General features: G+C 37.4%; 1 protein-coding gene across 1 annotated transcript in view; it reads right to left on the minus strand.

The window, feature by feature from the left end:
* Positions 1-20,152, minus strand: part of CEP128 (centrosomal protein 128) — a 641,642-nt gene that overhangs the window by 21,717 nt on the left and 599,773 nt on the right. Inside the window, exons 22-23 of the mRNA XM_042782443.1 lie at positions 13,819-13,896; positions 10,228-10,341 (exon numbers count right to left, since the gene is read on the minus strand). Coding sequence (XP_042638377.1) covers positions 10,228-10,341; positions 13,819-13,896 — 192 coding nt within the window. The remainder of the gene's footprint in view (positions 1-10,227; positions 10,342-13,818; positions 13,897-20,152) is intronic.

Consider the following 20,152-nt stretch of genomic DNA (forward strand, 5'->3'; position numbering starts at 1 on the left):
CTTGGGTTTTCGAGGCAGTATCACTATGGAAGTAGGATTGCCCAACCTTCCTTCCGAGGAGTGGCTGGTGGGTTTGAACCGCCAGCCTTTTTTGTTGTTAGGTGCCGTCAAATTGGCTTTGACTCAGTGATCCAATGAATGAAACACTGCCCAGTCCTGTGCCATCTGCACAATTCATGCTATGGTTGAGTCCACTGTTGTAGGCACTGTGTCAATCCATCTCGTTGAGGTTCTTTCCCTATTTTGGTGACCCTCTACTTTACCAAGGATGATATCCTTCTCCAGGGACTGATCTCTTCTGACAATATGACCAAAGTAGGTGAGAAATCTGGCCACTCTCGCTTTCAAGGAGTATTCTGGCCCCACATCTTCCAGGACATATTTATTCTTTCTTCTGGCTGTTCATGGTTATTTTCAGTGTTCTTTGCCAATACCACAATTCAAAGGCATCAACTCTTCTTCGGTCTTCCTTATTCATTGCACAGCTTTCACATGTGCATGAGGTGACTGAAACTACCATGGCTTAGGTTAGGCACACCTTAGTCTTCAAAGTGACATCTTTGCTCCTTAACACTTTAAAGAGGTCTTTTGCACCACATATGCCCAATGCAGTAGGTTGTTTGATTTCTTGACCACTGCTTCCAGGGATGTTTATTGTGGATCCAAGTTAAATGAAATCTTTGACAATGTCAATATTTTCTCCATTTATCATGATGTTGTTTACTGGTTCAGCTATGAGGATTTCCATTTTCTTTATGTTGAGGTTTAATCCAAACTAAAGGCTGTAGTCTTTGATCTTCATCAGAAGTGCTTCAAGTCTTCTTCACTTTCAGGAAGCAAGGTTGTGTCATCTGCATATTGCAGGTTGTAAATAATTCACTACAGAATTAGATTGCCCAACCTTCCTTCCAATCCTGATGCCATATTCTTCTTCCTATAGTCTAGCTTATTGGATTATTTGCTCAGCATACAGATTGGATAAGTATGGTGAAAGGATACAACCCTGACACACACCCTTCCTGGTTTTAAACCATGTGGTATCCCTTTGTTCAGTATGAATGGCAGCATCTTGGTCTATGTACAGGTTCCTCATGAGCATAATTAAGTGTTCTGGAATCCCCATTCTTCACAATGTTATCTATCATTTGTTATGATCCACAGAGATGAGTGCCTTTGCACAGTAAATAAAACATAGGCAAACATCTTTCTGGTATTTTTTACTTTCACTAAGTTCTATCTGACATCAGCAATTATATCTCTCATTCCACATCTTCTTCTGAATTTAGACTGAATTTCTGGAAGTCCCTGTTGATATACTGCTGCAACCATTTTTGCATTATCTTCAATAATATTTTACTTGCCTGTGATATTAATAGTATTGTACAATAATCTTCTGTTGGAACATTCTGTTGGATCCCCTTTCTTTGAAATGACACAATATGGATCTCTTCCACTCAGCTCGCCAGGTAGTTGTCTTCCAAATTTCTTGGCATAAACAGGTGAGCACCTGCAGCACTGCATCTGTTTGCTGAAACATTTCAGTGGGTATTCTGACAACTCCTGGAGGCTTATTTTTCACCAATTCCTTCGGTGCAGCTTAGACGTCTTCCTACAGTACCACTGACTCTTGATCATATGCTACCTCCTGAAATAGTAGTACATCGACCAATTCTTTTTGGTACAGTGGCTCTGTGTTTTACTTTCATCTTCTTTTGATGCTTTCTGCTTTATTCAATATTTTTTCCAAAGAATCTTTCAATATTTCAACTTGAGGAGTGAATTTTTCTTCCATTCTTTCAGCTTGAAAAATGTTGAGCATGTTCTTCTCTTAGTTATTTAACTCTGAGTCTTCGCACATTTCATTATAATCATTTAGTTTGTCTTGTTGAGGCACCCTTTGAAATCTTTTATTCAGCTCTTTTATCATTTTTTTTCCATTCACTTTTTATCCATTCAAGTGCAAGTTTCAGAGTCTCTTCTGACATCCATTTTGATCTCTTTTCCTTTCTTCTTTTTTTTTATAACCACTTGCTTTCTTCATGGATGATGCTCCTGATATCATCCTACTACCTGTCTGGTCTTCAGTCATTGGTGTTCAATGCACTAAATCTATTCTTCAGATGGTCTCTAAATTCAGGTGGGATATAATCAAGGTTGCATTTTGGCTCTCGCGGACTTGTTTTAATTTTCTTCAGCCTCAAGTTGAACTTGTATGTGAGCAATTGATGGTCTGTTCTGTAGTCAACTCCTAGCCTTGTTTTGACTGATGATATGGAACTTTTGCATTGCCTCTTACAGATGTAGTCAATGTGATTCCTGTGTATTCCATCTGGCAAGGTCCATTTTTAAGGCATACATATACTGTTGAAAAAAGTTATTTGCAATGAATAAGTCATGGTCTTGCAAAATTCTATCATGTGATCTCTGGTGTCATTTGTGTCACCAAAGCCATATTTTCCAACTACCAATGATGCTTTGTTTCCAACTTTCAAATTCCAATTACCAGTGATAATCAATACCTCTTGACTGCAAGGTGGGTCAATTTCAGACTGCAGAAGTTGGTAAAAAAAAAAAAATTCTATTTCTTCACTTTTGGCTTTATTGTTTGTGCCTAAATTTGAATAATAGTAGCATTAATTGGTCTTCTTTGTGCTGTTATTGTTGTTGTTGTGTGCTATTGAGTTGGACCTGACTCATAGCGAGCCCCCCCCCTTGGGTTTCTGAGGCAGTATCACTACAGAATTAGATTGCCCAACCTTCCTTCCGAGGAGTGGCTGGTGAATTTGAACCGCCAGCCTTCTGGTTAGCAGTCAAGTGCCTTAGGCACTATGCTACTAGAGGTCTTTCTTGTAGGTGTATGGATATTATCCTATCACTGACAGCACTGTACTTCAGTATAGATCTTGAAATATTCTTTTTGATGATGAATGGCACACCATTCCTCTTCAATTTGTCATTGCCAGCATAGTAGAACATGACTGTCTGATTCAAAATGGCAAGTGGTAGTCCATTACAGCTCACTAGTGCCTAGGATATCAATTTTTATGCATTCCATTTCATTTTTGACAACTTCCAATTTTCCTAGATTCATACATCCCATGTTCCAATTATTAATGAATTTTGCAGCTATTTCTTCTCATTTTGAGTCATGCCCTGTCAGTAAATAAAGGTCTTGAAAACTTCACTCCATCCACATCATTAAGGTTGACTCTACTTTGAGGAGGAATCTCTTCCTCAGTTGTATTTTTAGTGCCTTCTAACCAGGAGGCTGTTGGTTCAAATCCACCAGCCACTCCTTGGAAGGAATACTGGGCAATCTACTTCTATAGAGATTCTACCATGGAAACCCAAGGAGGGGTTGCTATGAATCGAACGGACTCGACAGCAGTGAGTTTGTTTTTTGTTTGGTTTCTAACCTAGGAGGCACATCTCCTGTCACTATATCAGACAATGTATCCCAGCTATTCAGAAAATTTTCCAGTAATATATTAGGCAGTGTTTTACTGCTATTCATAAGGTTTTTAATGGCCATTTTTTTCAGAAGTGGATGTCCCCATCCTTCTTCCCAGTCTTGGTCTGGAAGCTCAGCTGAAATCTGTCCACCATGGGTTTCCCTACTGGCATTTGAAATACCAGTGGCATAGCCTCAAGCCTCACAGCAATGTGCAAGCAACATGTACAACAAACTGAAAGACAAGCAGTGGGTGTATATATACATACACATACATACATATACATGTGTGCACATGTGTATGTATATATATATGTATATACATGTGTGCATATATATATGTGTGTGTATTAGGAATATGTGTGTGTGTCAAATCTGACTTATGGCAAACCCAGGTGTTACAGAATAGAATTGCTCTATAGGGTTTTCATGGCTGTAATCTTTATTGAAGTAGGCCTTTCTCCCATGGCATTGCTGGGTGGGTCGAACTGGCAACCTATAGGTTGGAAGCTGACTACAAAAGTGCTTGTGTCACGTTGATATTGGAGAGGGCATGGAGTTGTATTTGCATAGTAGTTTATATAAGATTTCTTATCAAAACATGAATGGGGTGGCTATAAATGAGATAATGGGGTATTGTGGTGTTAAAATTTTCTCAAATGCCCCCATGGCTGCCACTACTGGTCCCAAGCAATATATATCTGTAAAATTACATGAATAATGCATGCAATTCTAATGGCCAGTAAAATAAAAAACATTAGAATAAAAATGTTTATGCATCAACTAAAATCTGAGTTGTAGCCTGAGCCATACACAGTATGCTTTAGAAACTAGTGCTATAGAAGATTTAAGATAGGTATAGAAAGAGCTGACTTAGGAAAGAAAGTGCTAACAGCCATTAATTGCTATGAACAAGGTATAAGCACAGCACAGAGAGATTCAGTGAGGGAGGCACAAACTCCAGGAGCAAATCGTTACTCATACCATACATACGCTTACACAGAACAAATAGGACAAAAGGCTTTAGCACACTTTCCCTTAAACCTCACTGAAAGCCATCATCAACACTTGTTTACCTATTTCATTTTGCCTTATAAAACATCTGTTTCTTCTAAAAGAAGCTGCATACTAACTGTTCAAATAGAAAACAAAAATCATGATTTTCTTTTCAGGGAGAGGAAGGATAGGAGAAAAACATGCCTTCTGTGATTTTACTTTTAAAAAAAAAATCAGTGCTAATTAAAACCACACATTTAATATGGGTAGACAGCAAAAAGGGCAGGTAGCAAATGGGGATTTCTTGGACAAAGCCATGCTCCTTCGTGAATTCAGATTAGCAATGCTGTGTTACTGGCTGACTTTTGAACATTCTGTTCTATTGGAAACATCTGGGACAGCAAGGAAGCCTGTCTGTCCTGCAGAAATCTAATTAGGCTTGAAGAAGAGAAGCCACAAAATACTTCTGTTGTCTACAGAAAGACAATGTGTTAGATTCAGCTTTGAAATGAATTCTAAATAGAAAGGTAAGTCAGTCTTTTTCCAGTTTCTTGGTCAGGTTAGTACACTATTACATTATACTCTTAGCAATTGTAGACCTTGGTCCTGCTCAAAATCTAAACAGGTTCTAGAAACTGGATCATTTTTGTCTTGGTGATTGCTATGGGAGTGAACAGCAGGAGGTCGGCTCTGGCCTTGGATTGAAAGAGAACCAGACGTGCACACTGCCTGCAAACTCTCCCCTCCACCAGCAGTTTGTACCTGCTGGAAGTTTCACGGCCTTCTTAAAACAGCAACAATATGTGAGAAGCCAGTTGCCAACATGGCTCTGCTAGTCCAACAGTTATTTCTCCGTCAACAGAAATAAAGTCAGGGTTCTACAACTATTTTGCTCACTGAGATCTACTTTCAAATGGAGCTGCAGATAAAACACTTCCTCATAATTTGCCATCCAGACATCTTTTGAAAAGATTCATGAGCACCTTTCTTTCTTTTGAATTCTCAGAACACTTTCTTGAGGGCTCTTTGATAGCAATTGTTCCTTTCTTCTTTGCACTACAGTTGTTTTGGGGAAGGCTTTGAATTCCTAAGAGTGGGTAACTGTTTTTCTTATGTCATTCTCTAGAGCCCTTGTATACCATAGAAACTCGATCCGTTCTTGCTGAACATGTGTTAAAAACAACAACAAACATGAATATCCATCTACTAGAACGGAAGATTAAAAGAGGCAAGGATTTTTGTCTGTTTACTGATGTGAATCTCATGTACCTTGAACATTTCTGGCACAAAACTGCCACATGATAAATATTCGTTGAATGAATGACTAAGTTTTGCTTTTCCAAGGAGCCTGAGCAGTATTTATTTATTTGGTCAGTAAAGGAGAGGAAATCTTTTACATAATATGTGAAGGAAGAAAGAGTAGATTGGTTTTTTTTTTTTTCCTCTACCAGAGATTGGCACATTTTTTTCTCTAAATGGCCAGATGGTAAATATTTTAGGCTTTGCAAGCCATATAGTCTCTTTTATAACTTGTGGCCCCTTCATATACCTGCACTCTACCTATTTTCCAAAATTTCAAACTTAGTTTTCATTTTGCCAAGAATATGCATCTCCTTTGAACCAGGTCCGAGTTCCTCTTCAGCTACAAACATAATTTTAAAGAATACTCTGTTGAGATTACTTGCTGAACATGTTAAACATTCACAGCTTTTCCATATGCTTTTATGGAAATTGCATTGATTTAGAGCAATTTAGTGTCACTAGAGAGCCCTGACTCACATTATGCAAAACCTAATTTTATTGGAAAATAATATTTTAAACAGGGCTTTGAACCAGTTCCAAACTCCAATCATGGCCTCTGGAAACCAGCACAGTGTAAGCGTTGCATAGCAACAAAATCTCTTGTGTGGGACTTTGACTGAAGTAGGAAATAGGCAAAGATGGCAGCTGAGTGACAGATTCAAAGGGTCATGGTCAGCTGCCATCTTTGAATGGGGCACCACTGCCTGTTTCCCACTGAGATCAAAATCCCACACACAAGAAATGTGGTTGCTATGGAACAAGTACACTGCCCTTGTTTCCACAGGCCATGAATAAACCATTTTTGAACCGGTTCAAAGCCCTGTTTTTAAATATTTCATATGCATCTAGACTTTTGTTGAAGTAAGAGGCAAGTGCTGCCTTTATTTATTTGTAGAGATAATTAACTTTTACATATTAAAAATACAGTCCTACATGTGTTGATTTCTAGAAAAATTAAGATATATGAGGTCCTAATTTACACTGGTAGTATAGTGCCTAAGGCACTTGACTGCTAACCAGAAGGCTGGCGGTTCAAACCCACCAGCCACTCCTCAGAAGGAAGGTTAGGCAATCTACTTCCATAGTGATACTGCCTCGTAAACCCAAGGAGGGGTCGCTATGAGTCGGGTCCGACTTGATGGCACTTAACAACAACAAATTTACAGTGCAATAGCACTGTTAAGGACATAAATTACTCGATGAAGAAATATTTGGATTTTAACCCTGAGTGCAACCATTTAATTGTCCTGTAACTTTGATTTCTTCATAGTAAGAGAAGAAAAGTAATGGTACCAATTTCATGTAGTTCATTCTAATACATGCTCAATACTTGGTAGTAATTATTATCACTGCCCACACATTGAATTTCTGTTTAAGTTTAGTGGCACTCCTTTAAATGGTAGAGAAATAAGGCTTGAATATATGGGGCTCGATGGGAATGTTAGAATACTTTTGTAGTTAACGTTGTTGTTAGCTGTCATCAAGTCATTTCACCGTGGCCTCAGGTACAAGGGAATAAAACACTGCCCTGTCCTGTGCCATTCCATGATGTCTGGCCAACTGGACAGTTGTGATCTAAAGGATCTGCACTGGCTAATTTTTTAGAAGTAAATCTCCAAGAATTTCTTCCCGTCTACCTTAGCCTGGACGTCTCCCTGGAACCTGTTCACCATATAGCAACACACAAGCTCTCACTGACAAATGGGTGATGTCTGTGCACGGTTTTTAGAACCTTATTAGGGAAGGTACATATTACCATGTGAGAGAACAAAGTCACTATTGCAATTAATAATACCAATCTGTAAAAACAAAGGAAAAAGGTAAATAAAGTCACAGGATGCTCCCTTCACAGTAGGGGTATCAATAACTTGGCCTGTTGTTGTTGTTGTTAATTTGCCATCAAGTCGGCCCTGACTCATAGTGACCCCTCCTTGAATTTCCGAGGCGGTATCACTACAGAAGTAGATTGCCCAACCTTCCATCCAAACTTGGCCTAGTTGTATTAAGCATTTGTTTGGGATGGGGAAGTGAAGTGATCACTTTAAGCATGCTAAGAAACAATTTTGGAAATGAACACTGACTTTACATCCACTGAGCATTCTATCCAATGACATTCAGAGGAGGAAAAACGTTTCTTTAAAATAATTATATTTGGATATAATATGTGAATAAATACAGTGTAATGAATATCTATTCATTCATATTGAAGTTTGCAAGAATATAAAAAGAAACAGAAGAGACAGCAGCTTATTGACTTGCAGTGTATATTCAAATCTGTTGTTGTTGTTGTTAGGTGCCATCAAGCCAGTTCTGACTCACAGTGACCCCTACATACAACAAAAAGAAACACTGTCCAGTCCTGCGCTGTCCTCACAATCCTTGCTATGCTTGAGCCCACAGTCACAGCCACTGTGTCAATCCATCTCGCTAAGGGTCTTCCCCTTTTTCACTGGCCCTCTGCTATACCTAGCATGATATCCTTCCCCAGGGACTCATTCTTCCTGATAACATGACCAAAGTACGCGAGATGAAGTCTGGCCATCCTCATGTCTAAGGAGCATTCCAGCTGTACTTCTTCCAAGACAGATTTGTTTGTTCTTCTGGCAGACCATGGTATTTTCAATATTCTTTGCTAATACAATTTAAGTGTACCAATTCTTCTTCAGTCTTCCTGATAGTCACTGTCCAGCTTTCACATGAATATAAAAGGTTATTGAGAATACCATGGCTTGGGTCAGGCATACCTAAGTCTTCAAAATGACATCTTTGCTCTTTAACACTTTAAAGAGGTCTTTTGCAGCTGAGTTGCCCAATGCAATACAGTCATTTGATTTCTTGACTGCTGTTTCCATGGTTATTGAGTGTGGATACAAGTAAAATGAAATCCTTGAAACTTCAGTCTTTTCTCCATTTATCATGATGTTGCTTATTGGTCCAGTTGGGAGGCTATTTCTTTATGTTGAAGTGTAATCCATACTAAAGACTTAGTTTTTGATTTTCATCAGTTAGTGCTGCAAGTCTTCTTCACTTTCAGCAGGCAAGGTTCTTTCATCTGCATAACACAGGTTATTAGTGAGTCTTCCTCTAATCCTGATGCCACATTTTCTTCATATAGTCAAGCTTCTTGGATTATTTGCTCAGTATACAGATTGAATACGTATGGTGAAAGAATACAAATAAAGATGGATTCAAATACAGATGGATTCTCTTGACGCCAGTGTTCTCAACCAGGGGTAATTTTGTCTTTCAGGGGACATTTGGAAAAATGTTTAATGACATTTTTGGATGTCACAATTTGGTGATGGAGGTGCTTCTGGCATCTAGTGTGTAGATAGTGCCAACCAAACCAAACCAAATTCACTGCTGTTGTGTTGGATCTGACTCATGGCGCCCCTCCTTGGGTTCCCAAGGCAGTATCACTATGGAAGTAGATTTCCCAACCTTCCTTCTGAGGAGTGGCTGGTGGGTTTGAACCACTAGCCTTCTGGTTAGCAGTCAAATGCCTTAGGCACTATACCACCAGCGCTCCCATAGATAGTACAGATATTGTTGAAAACCTTACTATGCACAGGACAGCCCCCACAACAAAGAATATCTGGCTCAAAATTTTAACAATACTGTAACTGAGAAACTCTTCTCTAGGCTAAGAACCAGTCAGGGTCAAATGGTTAAAATCAACCATGCCACAAGTGGATACCATCTAGAAGATGGTAGGCTTTTTGTCAACGTGGTTAAATCTTCCCAGTTTCTTGCGTGGGTTCTGTTATAAAGGACCATAACTGAAGTATTACTATGGAGTTCACACCCTTAGAAAAAGAATTACTTAAGATGTCGTGTCTATAGTTTACTAAAGACAACATAGATGGTTTTAGATTCCCTGGTGGTGCCAATGGTTTATGTGCTCATCATTTAAGAGAAAAGTTGAAGGTTCGAGTTCACCCAGAGGTCACTGGAAGAAAAGTCAAAGGGTCTACTTTCAAAAAGCAGCCATTGAAAACCCTATGGGACATAGTTCCACCCTGACTCATGAGGGGTCTCCATGAGTCAGAATCAACTCAATGGCAACAGATTTTTTTTTTTTTTTTTTAAATATGTGGCTTGATCTGTTGGGGACTTCAGGGTGTAGAGTACCTGGATTTGTGCACAGAGAAAGGCAAATATTCACGTGACAATTCTGACCAGCCAAGGGACCTGGGGTTTCCTTGTTTGGGATTTCTTAAGCAACATTAATGTCCACAGAAAAACACTATATTAAGCCACAATGCATAAACTTAAAGTAAGTTACAAGAAAAAAGTCATAAGCACAGTTTTAAGATTCTCCTTCTCTACTTCAAGAAAATTGAAACTATATTTTATACATTAAGAAAACTCTTTTATAAGTGCCCTTACATGAATGAGGAAGGGGCTGCTTAGGAGGAGGTTCTAGCCATAAACGTGGATAACGTTCAAAGACTAAAAATGCATATAAAGGACATTACTTTGAAGTTCTTGATTCTGTACTTGGCATCATCTCGGCACAGCTGAAGAGAATCTCTCTGTACTTTGTATTTCGAATATCTCCCATCAGTTCTCTCAGATAAACCACAGGAATCCTGTAAAAACAACAAAAGGTCTGAACTGGTGGATGAAAGAAAAATCAGTGCTTGAAGTTAGAGTTTAAAAACAAGAAGTACTGATATGTAGATAATAAATAATCATAGACATTTTGAAAGATATATAGGGGAATCACAGTACCTCAAGGGAAACGAAAATGGTCTTTTTGGATGCTAGCACAGAAATAAAAATGACACCCCGCATATTTGCATTCTTTTCAAGACTAGTTCTAAGCCAGGCTGAAATGACTGACACCTTTAGTTAAAGGGAATAATAAGGTTCCCATAACAATGAGTTATCCAAAGGTATTATGACACTTTTGGATGCTGTATGGTCCCTTGGAGAATACAAAATATTCTCATTGGTATTTTTAAAACTGGAGACCTTTTTCTTTACTAATCATCAAATAATATTCTACCTTTTAACTACTACATCACATAAATTTTTAAGCTTAAGGAAATCTCTTCTTCCCTCACAAGCATAAAGTGATTTGATTCAGATAATCAATCTGATGTAATAGCTGTAACAAAGCAAATGTTTCAAGAGGCTGTCTTTATTTCTTCTTCCCTTTTTTTGTGAGGATGGAACACAGCAATCAGTCACTATACCCAATAATTGTGACATCCCTATTACATATTAGGGAAAAGTTAGGATACAATCAGGGTGACTGACTTGAGTATGTAAGAAGAATCACTCACTCATGGGATTTAGTTCCCCAAGTAATCCCAAAGATCCTTAAATGTACTGAATGTTCAAGCTGGAAGAGGTCTTAGAATTCCAAAGCGCTCATTTTTATAAGAAACCTGCAGCTCCTGGATGTTAAAAATGATTTGCTCAAGGCCAGGAAATTTGTGGCACGTTGGGCTTGGAACTCAATATTATTTCCTTTCTACCTTACCAAATATGTAAGTTTAGATGTGGGACTTTAGAGCTGAACCACTCCTTCTAAAATGAGGTAGAGAAAATAAAAATAAAAACCAGAATATGACCACATTTAAACAAGTATAAAATCAAGTCTCTCTACATAGGATGAGGTTTGTACTTATTCATATATAGATTCATAGGCTATACTACTATCAGGAAAAATGTATGTGAAATATATTAGAAATACATATGCTATTGATGCCAGTGGGAAAGAACTACCAAGACAGTACTGTTCAAGTCCCTCATTTTATGGATGGATAGGGAAATAGTCTCTGAGATTTTGAGAGCTGAGTGGAACCTGAGCTTGGATCAGAACTTAGGACATTGATTACAGCACTGAATTTTAAGGGTTTTAAAAAGACAGCCTGCATCTACTAAAATAAAGACTTCATGTATTTTATTTAAGGCTATGTCTGGTTCTTTTCACTAAATTGATTTAAGTGAGCTCTTTTCAATCATAAAACGACTTTAGAATACAGGGAGAGGGGTTTCAAGCTAGAGGCAACAGAGATGAACACCCAAGATGTGTTGTCATGCCCATGATTAGATTCTAGCCCCAACTAAGTTACAGACACCAAGCCTCACTTTCCTCACCTGTAAACTGGGGGAAAGTAATACCCACCTAGAGATGGGTCTGACTCTGAAGACCAAGAAAAATATATAGTTATCTACAGCCAGCCACACAGTATGTATGTGATACTTGCTAATTAATTCCTTTCCCTTTTAAGCTAAATAAAGCTTTCTATTTGAATGACTAATATTGAAAAGTATAATTCCGAACCTTGAAAAATATTCTCCCTGGAAATTGCACTATATAAGGCATCTCTGTGCATGGTGTGTCTATATAAATTAGACTTGTAGATAATTCTTTGTCCCTGTGATGAGAGAAATAAGAACATTTTGTAGTAGTAGAGAATGGAACATGAAATTGTATATATGAATATTCTGTTCCAGTAGAAGAGTAGCAAGAAGTGCACTGTCACTGGAGGCTCAACTTTATATATTTTTGTGCTGGTATGAGACAGGCATTTGTTTGTCAGTGACAAGTGCCACCTGTTTCCAGTACCATCTCTTGCCATCATTCACTGAGATGACTTCTGTTAGCTATAGAGAAAAAAGTGGTGAGAATATGGAGATAACGACTGTCTGCTACCCATAGCATGGGCGTGACAATCAGTGTGGTCATACCCATGCTTAGATTCTAGCCCCAACTAAGTTACAGACACCAAGCCTCACTTTCCTCACCTGTAAACTGGGAGAAAGTAATACCCACCTAGAGATGGGTCTGGGCAGAATAAGGATTAGTAGAAGTCACATCTACTTAGACCCTAGTTTCATAACCTCTTAGTAAGGATTTAGACTGCAGATATTTAGACTGCAGATATGTAATAAAATCATGAGACAGAATGAAAAGTTTACTATACTAGGGACAGCACATAACAACAAAACAACAACAGACTATACTAGGAGCACTTGGTTTTGTTCTATTTGTGCCAGTCTAGATTTCCACATGCATCTATTTGTCCTTGAATCTAACTTTTCAAAAATATTCAGTTACTTAACTACCTACCAAAAGATGCTTAATGAAAGGTAATGTTAAGACAGCACAGACCTTCAGGGCCATATCATACCAGTAGTTTCAATAAATCAGTGTGATACCATCTAGTTAGAGTTCTTATCTACTGTATCCTTAAACAAAGGCTAGATTTAAACAGCTCTTAAATATAACATAAATTTTATCTCAAAGCCAATGTGAAATAAGAGATTAAATCGTTTCCAAAAAGAAAATCTCATCAAAGGTTTTCAAAAAGAAAACCTCACCATTGTTAGGTTCAGCCATACAGGGTCAATAAATTATAAATCACAAAAAACGTACATTACAAATGCAGCCCTAAGGGGATATGTGAAGATGTTCTTTGGATGAAAGCCTTGTCTCGCATGACTGGACAGCTGGGTTATTTGTTTTGCATCTCTCCTCTATAAGAAACTTTAAAAAATTACAAGGGTAAATCTACACATGTAGTTAACTGACTTGATAATGAAACACTCTGGGTTAGAGCTCTATCAATAAATGGCATGGAGCACAATGTGGTAATTCACACCCTACGTGGATCTGAATTCATATACTGTACTATAGGGATAACCTGTGAACTATCATATTTCTAAAACAAATAGTATCTTGGCAATTTGTAATTTAAAAAAGAAGATAGTTCATAAATTCAAATTGTTAATCAAAAAGGTTACCTATTGTCAACATCACATGTAACTCTCTTTAATTCTTAGGTCTTTCTAAATTATAGTTAAAGCTTTCGGTGGCCAAATGAGTTTCTAGCAATAATACAAAATCTCTATATTGTCCTAATACATTAAATCAATTAATTTTAATCCTGATCTCACAAATGTCAGGAAACTCCGATCAGATGGAGTGTTAAATGTCCCCAGTGTTTTCTGGTCCTTTCCCTCTCCCCACAATTTTCTTTGCACATCAGGCAGATGTCAAGTGCTTTTACTCAGATAAAAATACTGAAAGAGACAAGCAAACTCTTTCTCACTCTGAAGTCTTTGAAATCTTCTAGTAGGCTCAGTTTCTCAGGCACAGACTCCAGATGGTCCAAGGCCACTCGGGTACTCTGGAAAAGAAAACATAAGGAAACCAAACATTATACAAAATTTATTAATACTCTTCAAATCCAAATACTAAGAATCAGGTTTACCCCTATTAGCAGCTTAAAGTGTAGATTTTGAGTAAATAAGAATAGATGTAAAAGTATCTCTAAGATAAATGTATGTTTTTAAATTAGAAGGGTTATTTCCTTCAAAATCTGTATGAGATGCATTTGCAAGACTGAGTCAGATATAAAAGAAGCTTCCTGGATAATTGCTTTCACCTGATATGCTATGAAACTTTTTATAGCGCATTTCTTATTAACTTACAAAGCTGCTTCAGTGAACATTAGAAATAAACCACAAGGCAGTCCTGAGAAATAGATTCATTTGCAGTTAGCTATCTATAAGGACTATTAAAGGTCTTTGAAGAAAAGGGTTCTCCACAACTATTTTACTTAAAAAGGAAAAGAGCAGTTCTCAAAAGTCTTGGGGAAAATATCTGAAATTAAATATTTGCAACATGGATACGAGCTACTGTTGAGTATAAATAAATAACTTAATAGCTTCGATTAGCTGGTCTTTGATTAGCTGGGCACTGCCAATACAAACACTGAGAGGGAATGACCTGAAGATTATTTCAAAGGCAATGTGAAACAAGAGGTAAAATGGTGGGGTAACCTTGAGATCATGTATCTCTCTGCATTCCTGGTGTCTGTCAGACTGCCAGCCCTTATTGGGCAGGCAACAGCTATTACTTTATACATTTAAAATGCATTTTAATTATTCAGTTAAATAAACAAGACTCCATGGTTGATGTATACGAAGAGAGTGAAGTATCCTGCAGGGACCTGGAAAGAGTTTTGCATAGAGTTGCAAAGAAGTTAGCAATCACCCAGTTTATGTTCTTCTCTGTAACTCCCACGTGTGCGGGTCTGAACAATGGACTATGAGTACAAGTGACATGCACCATCTCTGGGCAGCTAAGAGCATGCGCACTCACTCCTCAATCCTAGCCACTGACATGCAGACTTCACAGGCCTTGAGCTCTAGATGGTTTAACTAGAAGGCAAGGAGGTCCACCCACCACACTGAGCTTTATACAAGCAAGACACTAACCTCTGTTGGGTTAAGCATGAGATTTCAGAGTTTGTTTGTTACTAGTGCATAGCACAGCATTAGTTTTTATAAATAATACCTCCATTGAGAAATAATAATTAAATTGTAAAGCAATCATGTGGCGAAAGAGTTTTTATACTCTGAATTAGGAGTATACAAGGACATTTTCTCAGGGAGAGTTCCATTTTTCTGGAGCTCAGCAGGGTTAGGAACTGCTGTTCTCATCATTTAGGATGGCCACTTTCACCTAATCTCCCCAAATCCCCTATTTCACCCCAGCTCTCTTCTTTGCCTGGCACCTTTAATCTAGAACCTCCTCAATACAGTTTCTCTGCATATACTTCATGTCTCCTGCAGGATTTGTGTAAGGATAGGGATGGGGAGAGAGCTGAGGGTCTAACTCCTCCTTAGCGCAACTTTCAATATATGCACTCCCACCCCTTCCTTCTGCAGTAATTGGTGCCTTCAATCCTATGGCTTTTCTGGAGTTCTGCAGGGTGAAATCCATTTGCTTTGCGCTGCTATCCCCTTTGACAGGGATTTGGGTTTCACCTTCCTCTGTTCTGAGTCATTACAACATTTTTCTTTCATTGTTCCGTGATTGACAGTCATAGAAGTTTTCTAGTTTTGTCAACGTGTAAATCAGTGTTTCCGTTTCTTCATATTCTTATTTTTATGTGAATTTTGAGAAAGGACAGAAATATTTTACTTGGTTATTTTGAAATTATAAGTCATATGTACTGTTTTCAAGTTTATAAATTCTTTTTTCACGGTCCATTTAAAGGATTGAATATTTTGTTCCCTCGGCTTAACATTATATTATTGTTAGTCTTCTTTCCATGTGTCCTCACTTAAATTGCTGTGTATTTTCAATGGCTGCATTTGAATTTTTTCCATGTGTAGGAAAGATTCATCAAAGTAAATGTTTCTTAATGTAGGCCACAACGTGTAGGTTTAGGAGAACAGACAGTTTTAACAATCATATGTGCTATATACATTTAAGTGATAAAAGTATAGATTGTCTCAAGAATTATATTGGTCATTGAATGATAAAATACATATCAATGCCCTGGTGATTTTAAAGCAAAATTTTATGCATTGAATAAATCCTCTTCGCAAGCACAGGTTCTTAATAGACTTTTAGTTTTAAAACTTTATTTCCCTTTTTTAATCCCATTAATTTTCCTCATTCAGCAGTGATCCTCTGAACCTAGGTTAACTGTGCTAAATTCATTTTATTTTTAGAACAAGCAAATGATCTTTCTCTCCTGAAAAACTAGCATGCTATGCAAATATTTCTGCTTAATTTTCGATCAGCCAGGTACTTGCATGAAGACTATTTTTCTTCAGAGTTTTCATATACTGGTTAATGTTGCCTTTTTTGTTATGTTTGGGGATATATATTCAAATAACTACTTTTTGTATAAGCAAGCCTCAAAAATTTGGCTTCTTTCTTAAGTATCATGACACTTATTCCCCCTTCTCATATCTCCATTAACAGATCATCACATTTTCTCATTACCTATGTCAGATGTGACTTATTTTATATTCCATTTACATGTGGCCTCTAAATATATGTCTCACTATCAGAAAGGAACACATGTTTTCCTCTTCATCCTTATATTCTATTCAATCAATTAACAATGAATGTGTTATCTAGATGTCATAGAAACAGCCACAATACATAGAAGGCATGTTTAAAAAAAAAGAAAAAAAGACATAAAGGAACAGTTCTTGTACTTCAGAAGCCTTTAACTTACTGGGAGGAAAAAAAATGCGTGTGTAAAAGACATGAGAAATATACCAAAAAAGTTTACTGTTACTTATTTTTAGGAAATTACATATAGAAATGCTCAGATTTCTAGAGTATCTGCAGTAAGAAGATATGAAGTAATTAAGACAGTGAGTCCAGGCTTGTATTCATCTCAGGTCTCCTAAAACTTACTTCATGACATGGAGCATATTTTCTGACTCATCTTTCTTCTCCCTCTCTCTTTCCTTCCCCTCTGCTCCCCTCCCCTCCCCCAAGTTTAATTCGGCTAATTACTTCACTTGCCTTTAATTTTCTTAATTCAATTTTCTAGAAGAACTAAATAAGACATTCTTCAATGGTATTAAAGGCCATTTTGCTTTGGAAAATGTGACAAGATACAAATTTCATGTTACAACTGAAAACAAAGACAATTCACCATTAAGATTCCATCTCAAAAAGACCGGTACACCTGTGTATGACGTGCATCATCTCAGACATGGAAAGAACTGGACCTCCTTTCACAGGCCCAGAGGCAGTGCCAAAGCCAAACGATCACTAATTACGATCCTATTTAGTAGCATAACAAAAGTCTAAACCATAAAAATCTTATTCAATTTTGAATTCAATTTTAAATTCTCACATGACTATATGAAGTAGATTCTATTGTCATCCCCATTACACAGATGAGGCAACTGAGAACGAGAGAGCAAGTAACTTCCTCACAGTCATGTGGTAGCAAAACTAGTACATGAATCAAGGCAGCCTGAGTAGTCTTATTTTTTTAAAAAAATATATTTTCATAGTAAATCATCAGCTAAGGACTAGATATTAACTAGAAGCTGTAACAGTGAGTAATTGATGTAAAATCCTAAATTCTTAACTTCTCTTTAATTATGAACTCTTAGCAGCTAGAATTTTGAAGATAGACTCTTGATAGATCTATTTCTGGAAGAAAATTGTTAGAATGAGCCCAGAAAGAATTCCATCTTCAGTACCGAAGAGCCCTTGCTCAGGACCACGCATTCAAGCATGCACCGGCAGTACAGCTATCTGGATACTCTGTTATTAGAGGACATTAAGGATGAGATGAGTTTTATGATCCCCATGACACTTTTTTTTTATTTAAATTAAAATGCTTGTAACATTCAACACCAGTGTCTCACACTATCTAGCCCATGTGAGGTGCTTCAATAAATGTTGGCTCAATGACGATAAAGGTTGAGCTATCATAGTCTCATCAACCCACTGAATCTATCTTGACTTTATTAAAAGCTCAGAATCAAAAATTTGCTGTTTCATTTATGCATTTTCTCTAGGTTAAGGTCAAGATCAAGTGTAGAAACAGCGTTGAATTCAGAAGGCCTGTGTCTGTAGGCCCTGTAGTTTTTGCACCTACAGGTATGTTCAGATCTTGCTGACAAGGCAGAGAATAACTGCCCAGTTTGTCATTCCAAAATCCTTAACACCAACCAAACTGCTATGGAGTTGAGTGGTTTGTAATGATTCACAGTATATTTTTGCTTAGTCATTGCTATGCTTCAGATTATAGGGCAAATGACTAACATAGTATGACAACATAAGTAACAACAATTAGGAGCTAGAAAGGGGCATGGGTTGTAATTCTCAGATTCCTGTCTTCTTTAGAAAGAGTTTACAGAATAGATTTCACCATGGGCATACATTAAGGAAAATAATACTCTGACTGCAAAAATGTATATATTTATTTTCTTATTAACATATTACAATTACCATGCTCTTAGAGTACTATGAAATCATATGTTTTGAGGTTAAAATGGCATATAAATTAACAGGGATGCTATCTTTTTTATTTTAAAAAATGTGTGTATTTTTGGTGTTACACAGATGTTAAATAAACAAGGTTATGAAGCAGTTTATTTGGGTTCAAAAATGCATTTCTATTTCATTTGGAAAGAGATCCACTGTAAACCTTTCCTGACAAATCACTGAAAGGTGGTAAAAGGACCTGAGTCAACACATTTCCAGGAGGAGAAGGGTGAGATCATAGAAAGGGTAGACTCTATGCCTTTTCACTTGTGGTGGTTCCACCCAGCACAGCTGTATCAGCTTCACAGGGACCGGTTTTCATCCAGACTGTATAAGACAGTCACTGGAACCAAACTGGACAGTAGCACAGAATAAGCAGGCAAAGCAATGTTGCTGGTTCACATTCTCCAAAGAGCCTAGGACCCAATGTGGTGTGGATTTCTTAGTATATCAGAAGAGTGCTCTGTTCCACATATTTTGTACTTTGAGAGAAGGAAAAAAATCAGAGACCCACTTAGAAGATTTCATGTATGTCTTGGGCAAGAAAGTGCATAAGACTTGTTAAGTAAAAACACCAATTAACATGGCAAGATGACATCAGTGACTACGTTTTCACTAAAGTCTAGCATTTCTGTCAAAAACAAATTCTATTTGTCTTCATAAAGCCCTATTCTCATCTAAAACAGTAGAAGATCTTCTCTATGTGTGAATTTATAAAATGTGAGAAGTAGCACCACATTTTCTTTGGAAAATTTGAATAGGGGAGGCTTTTGGGGTATCTTCTGATTCTCATTCACTGTATTTTTATGTATAGAAATATACAGAATCTACCATCCCAGACTGTTGCTTTCTTACTTCAAGACATTACCAAATTATGTTATGTTGTTGTTGTTGTTATGTGCTGTGGAGTAGGACCCGACTCATAGTGACCCATCCTTGGGTTTCTGAGGCAGTATCACTACAGAAGTAGATTGCCCAACCTTCCTTCTGAGGAGTGGCTGGTATTGAATTAATAAGTACATACAATTAATTGTCTCCAAGGAGGGTCTTAAATTCCATAATCTATTTAAATTTCTGAGATTCTAATTTTATTTCTCCAAATAAAATATGTAACAAATAATAATAATAATAAAAGTACTCATGAAAGAAAGTTAAGAACATTTGCAAAAAAAAAAAAAATGTCATTGCATATTAACAATGGGGAGCAAAATATTGAATGATGCAGGAAGCATCAAAAGAAGACGGAAGGAATACACAGAGTCAAGTCACTGTACTAAAAAGACCTGGTCGGTCTTCAGTCATTTCAGGAGGTGGCATAAAGAACCAATGGTATTGAAAGAAGAAGTCAAAGCTGCACTGAAGGAAGTGGTGAAAAACAAGGCTCCAAGAATTGATGGAATACTGACTGAGATGTTCAACAAACAGATGACACGTTGGAGGCACTCACTCGCCTATGCCAAGAAATTTGGGAGAGAGCTTCCTGGCCAACTGACTGGAAGACATCCATATTTATACCCATTCCAAAGAAAAGTAATCCCACAGAATGTGGAAATTATCAAACAATATCATTAATATCACATGGAAGTAAAATCTTACTGAAGATAATTCAAAAATTGTTGCAGCAA

This window comes from Orycteropus afer, unplaced genomic scaffold, assembly GCF_000298275.1.
Source record: "Orycteropus afer afer isolate SDZICR_OR568_19922 unplaced genomic scaffold, OryAfe1.0 scaffold00322, whole genome shotgun sequence".
Classification (NCBI taxonomy): Eukaryota; Metazoa; Chordata; class Mammalia; order Tubulidentata; family Orycteropodidae; genus Orycteropus; species Orycteropus afer.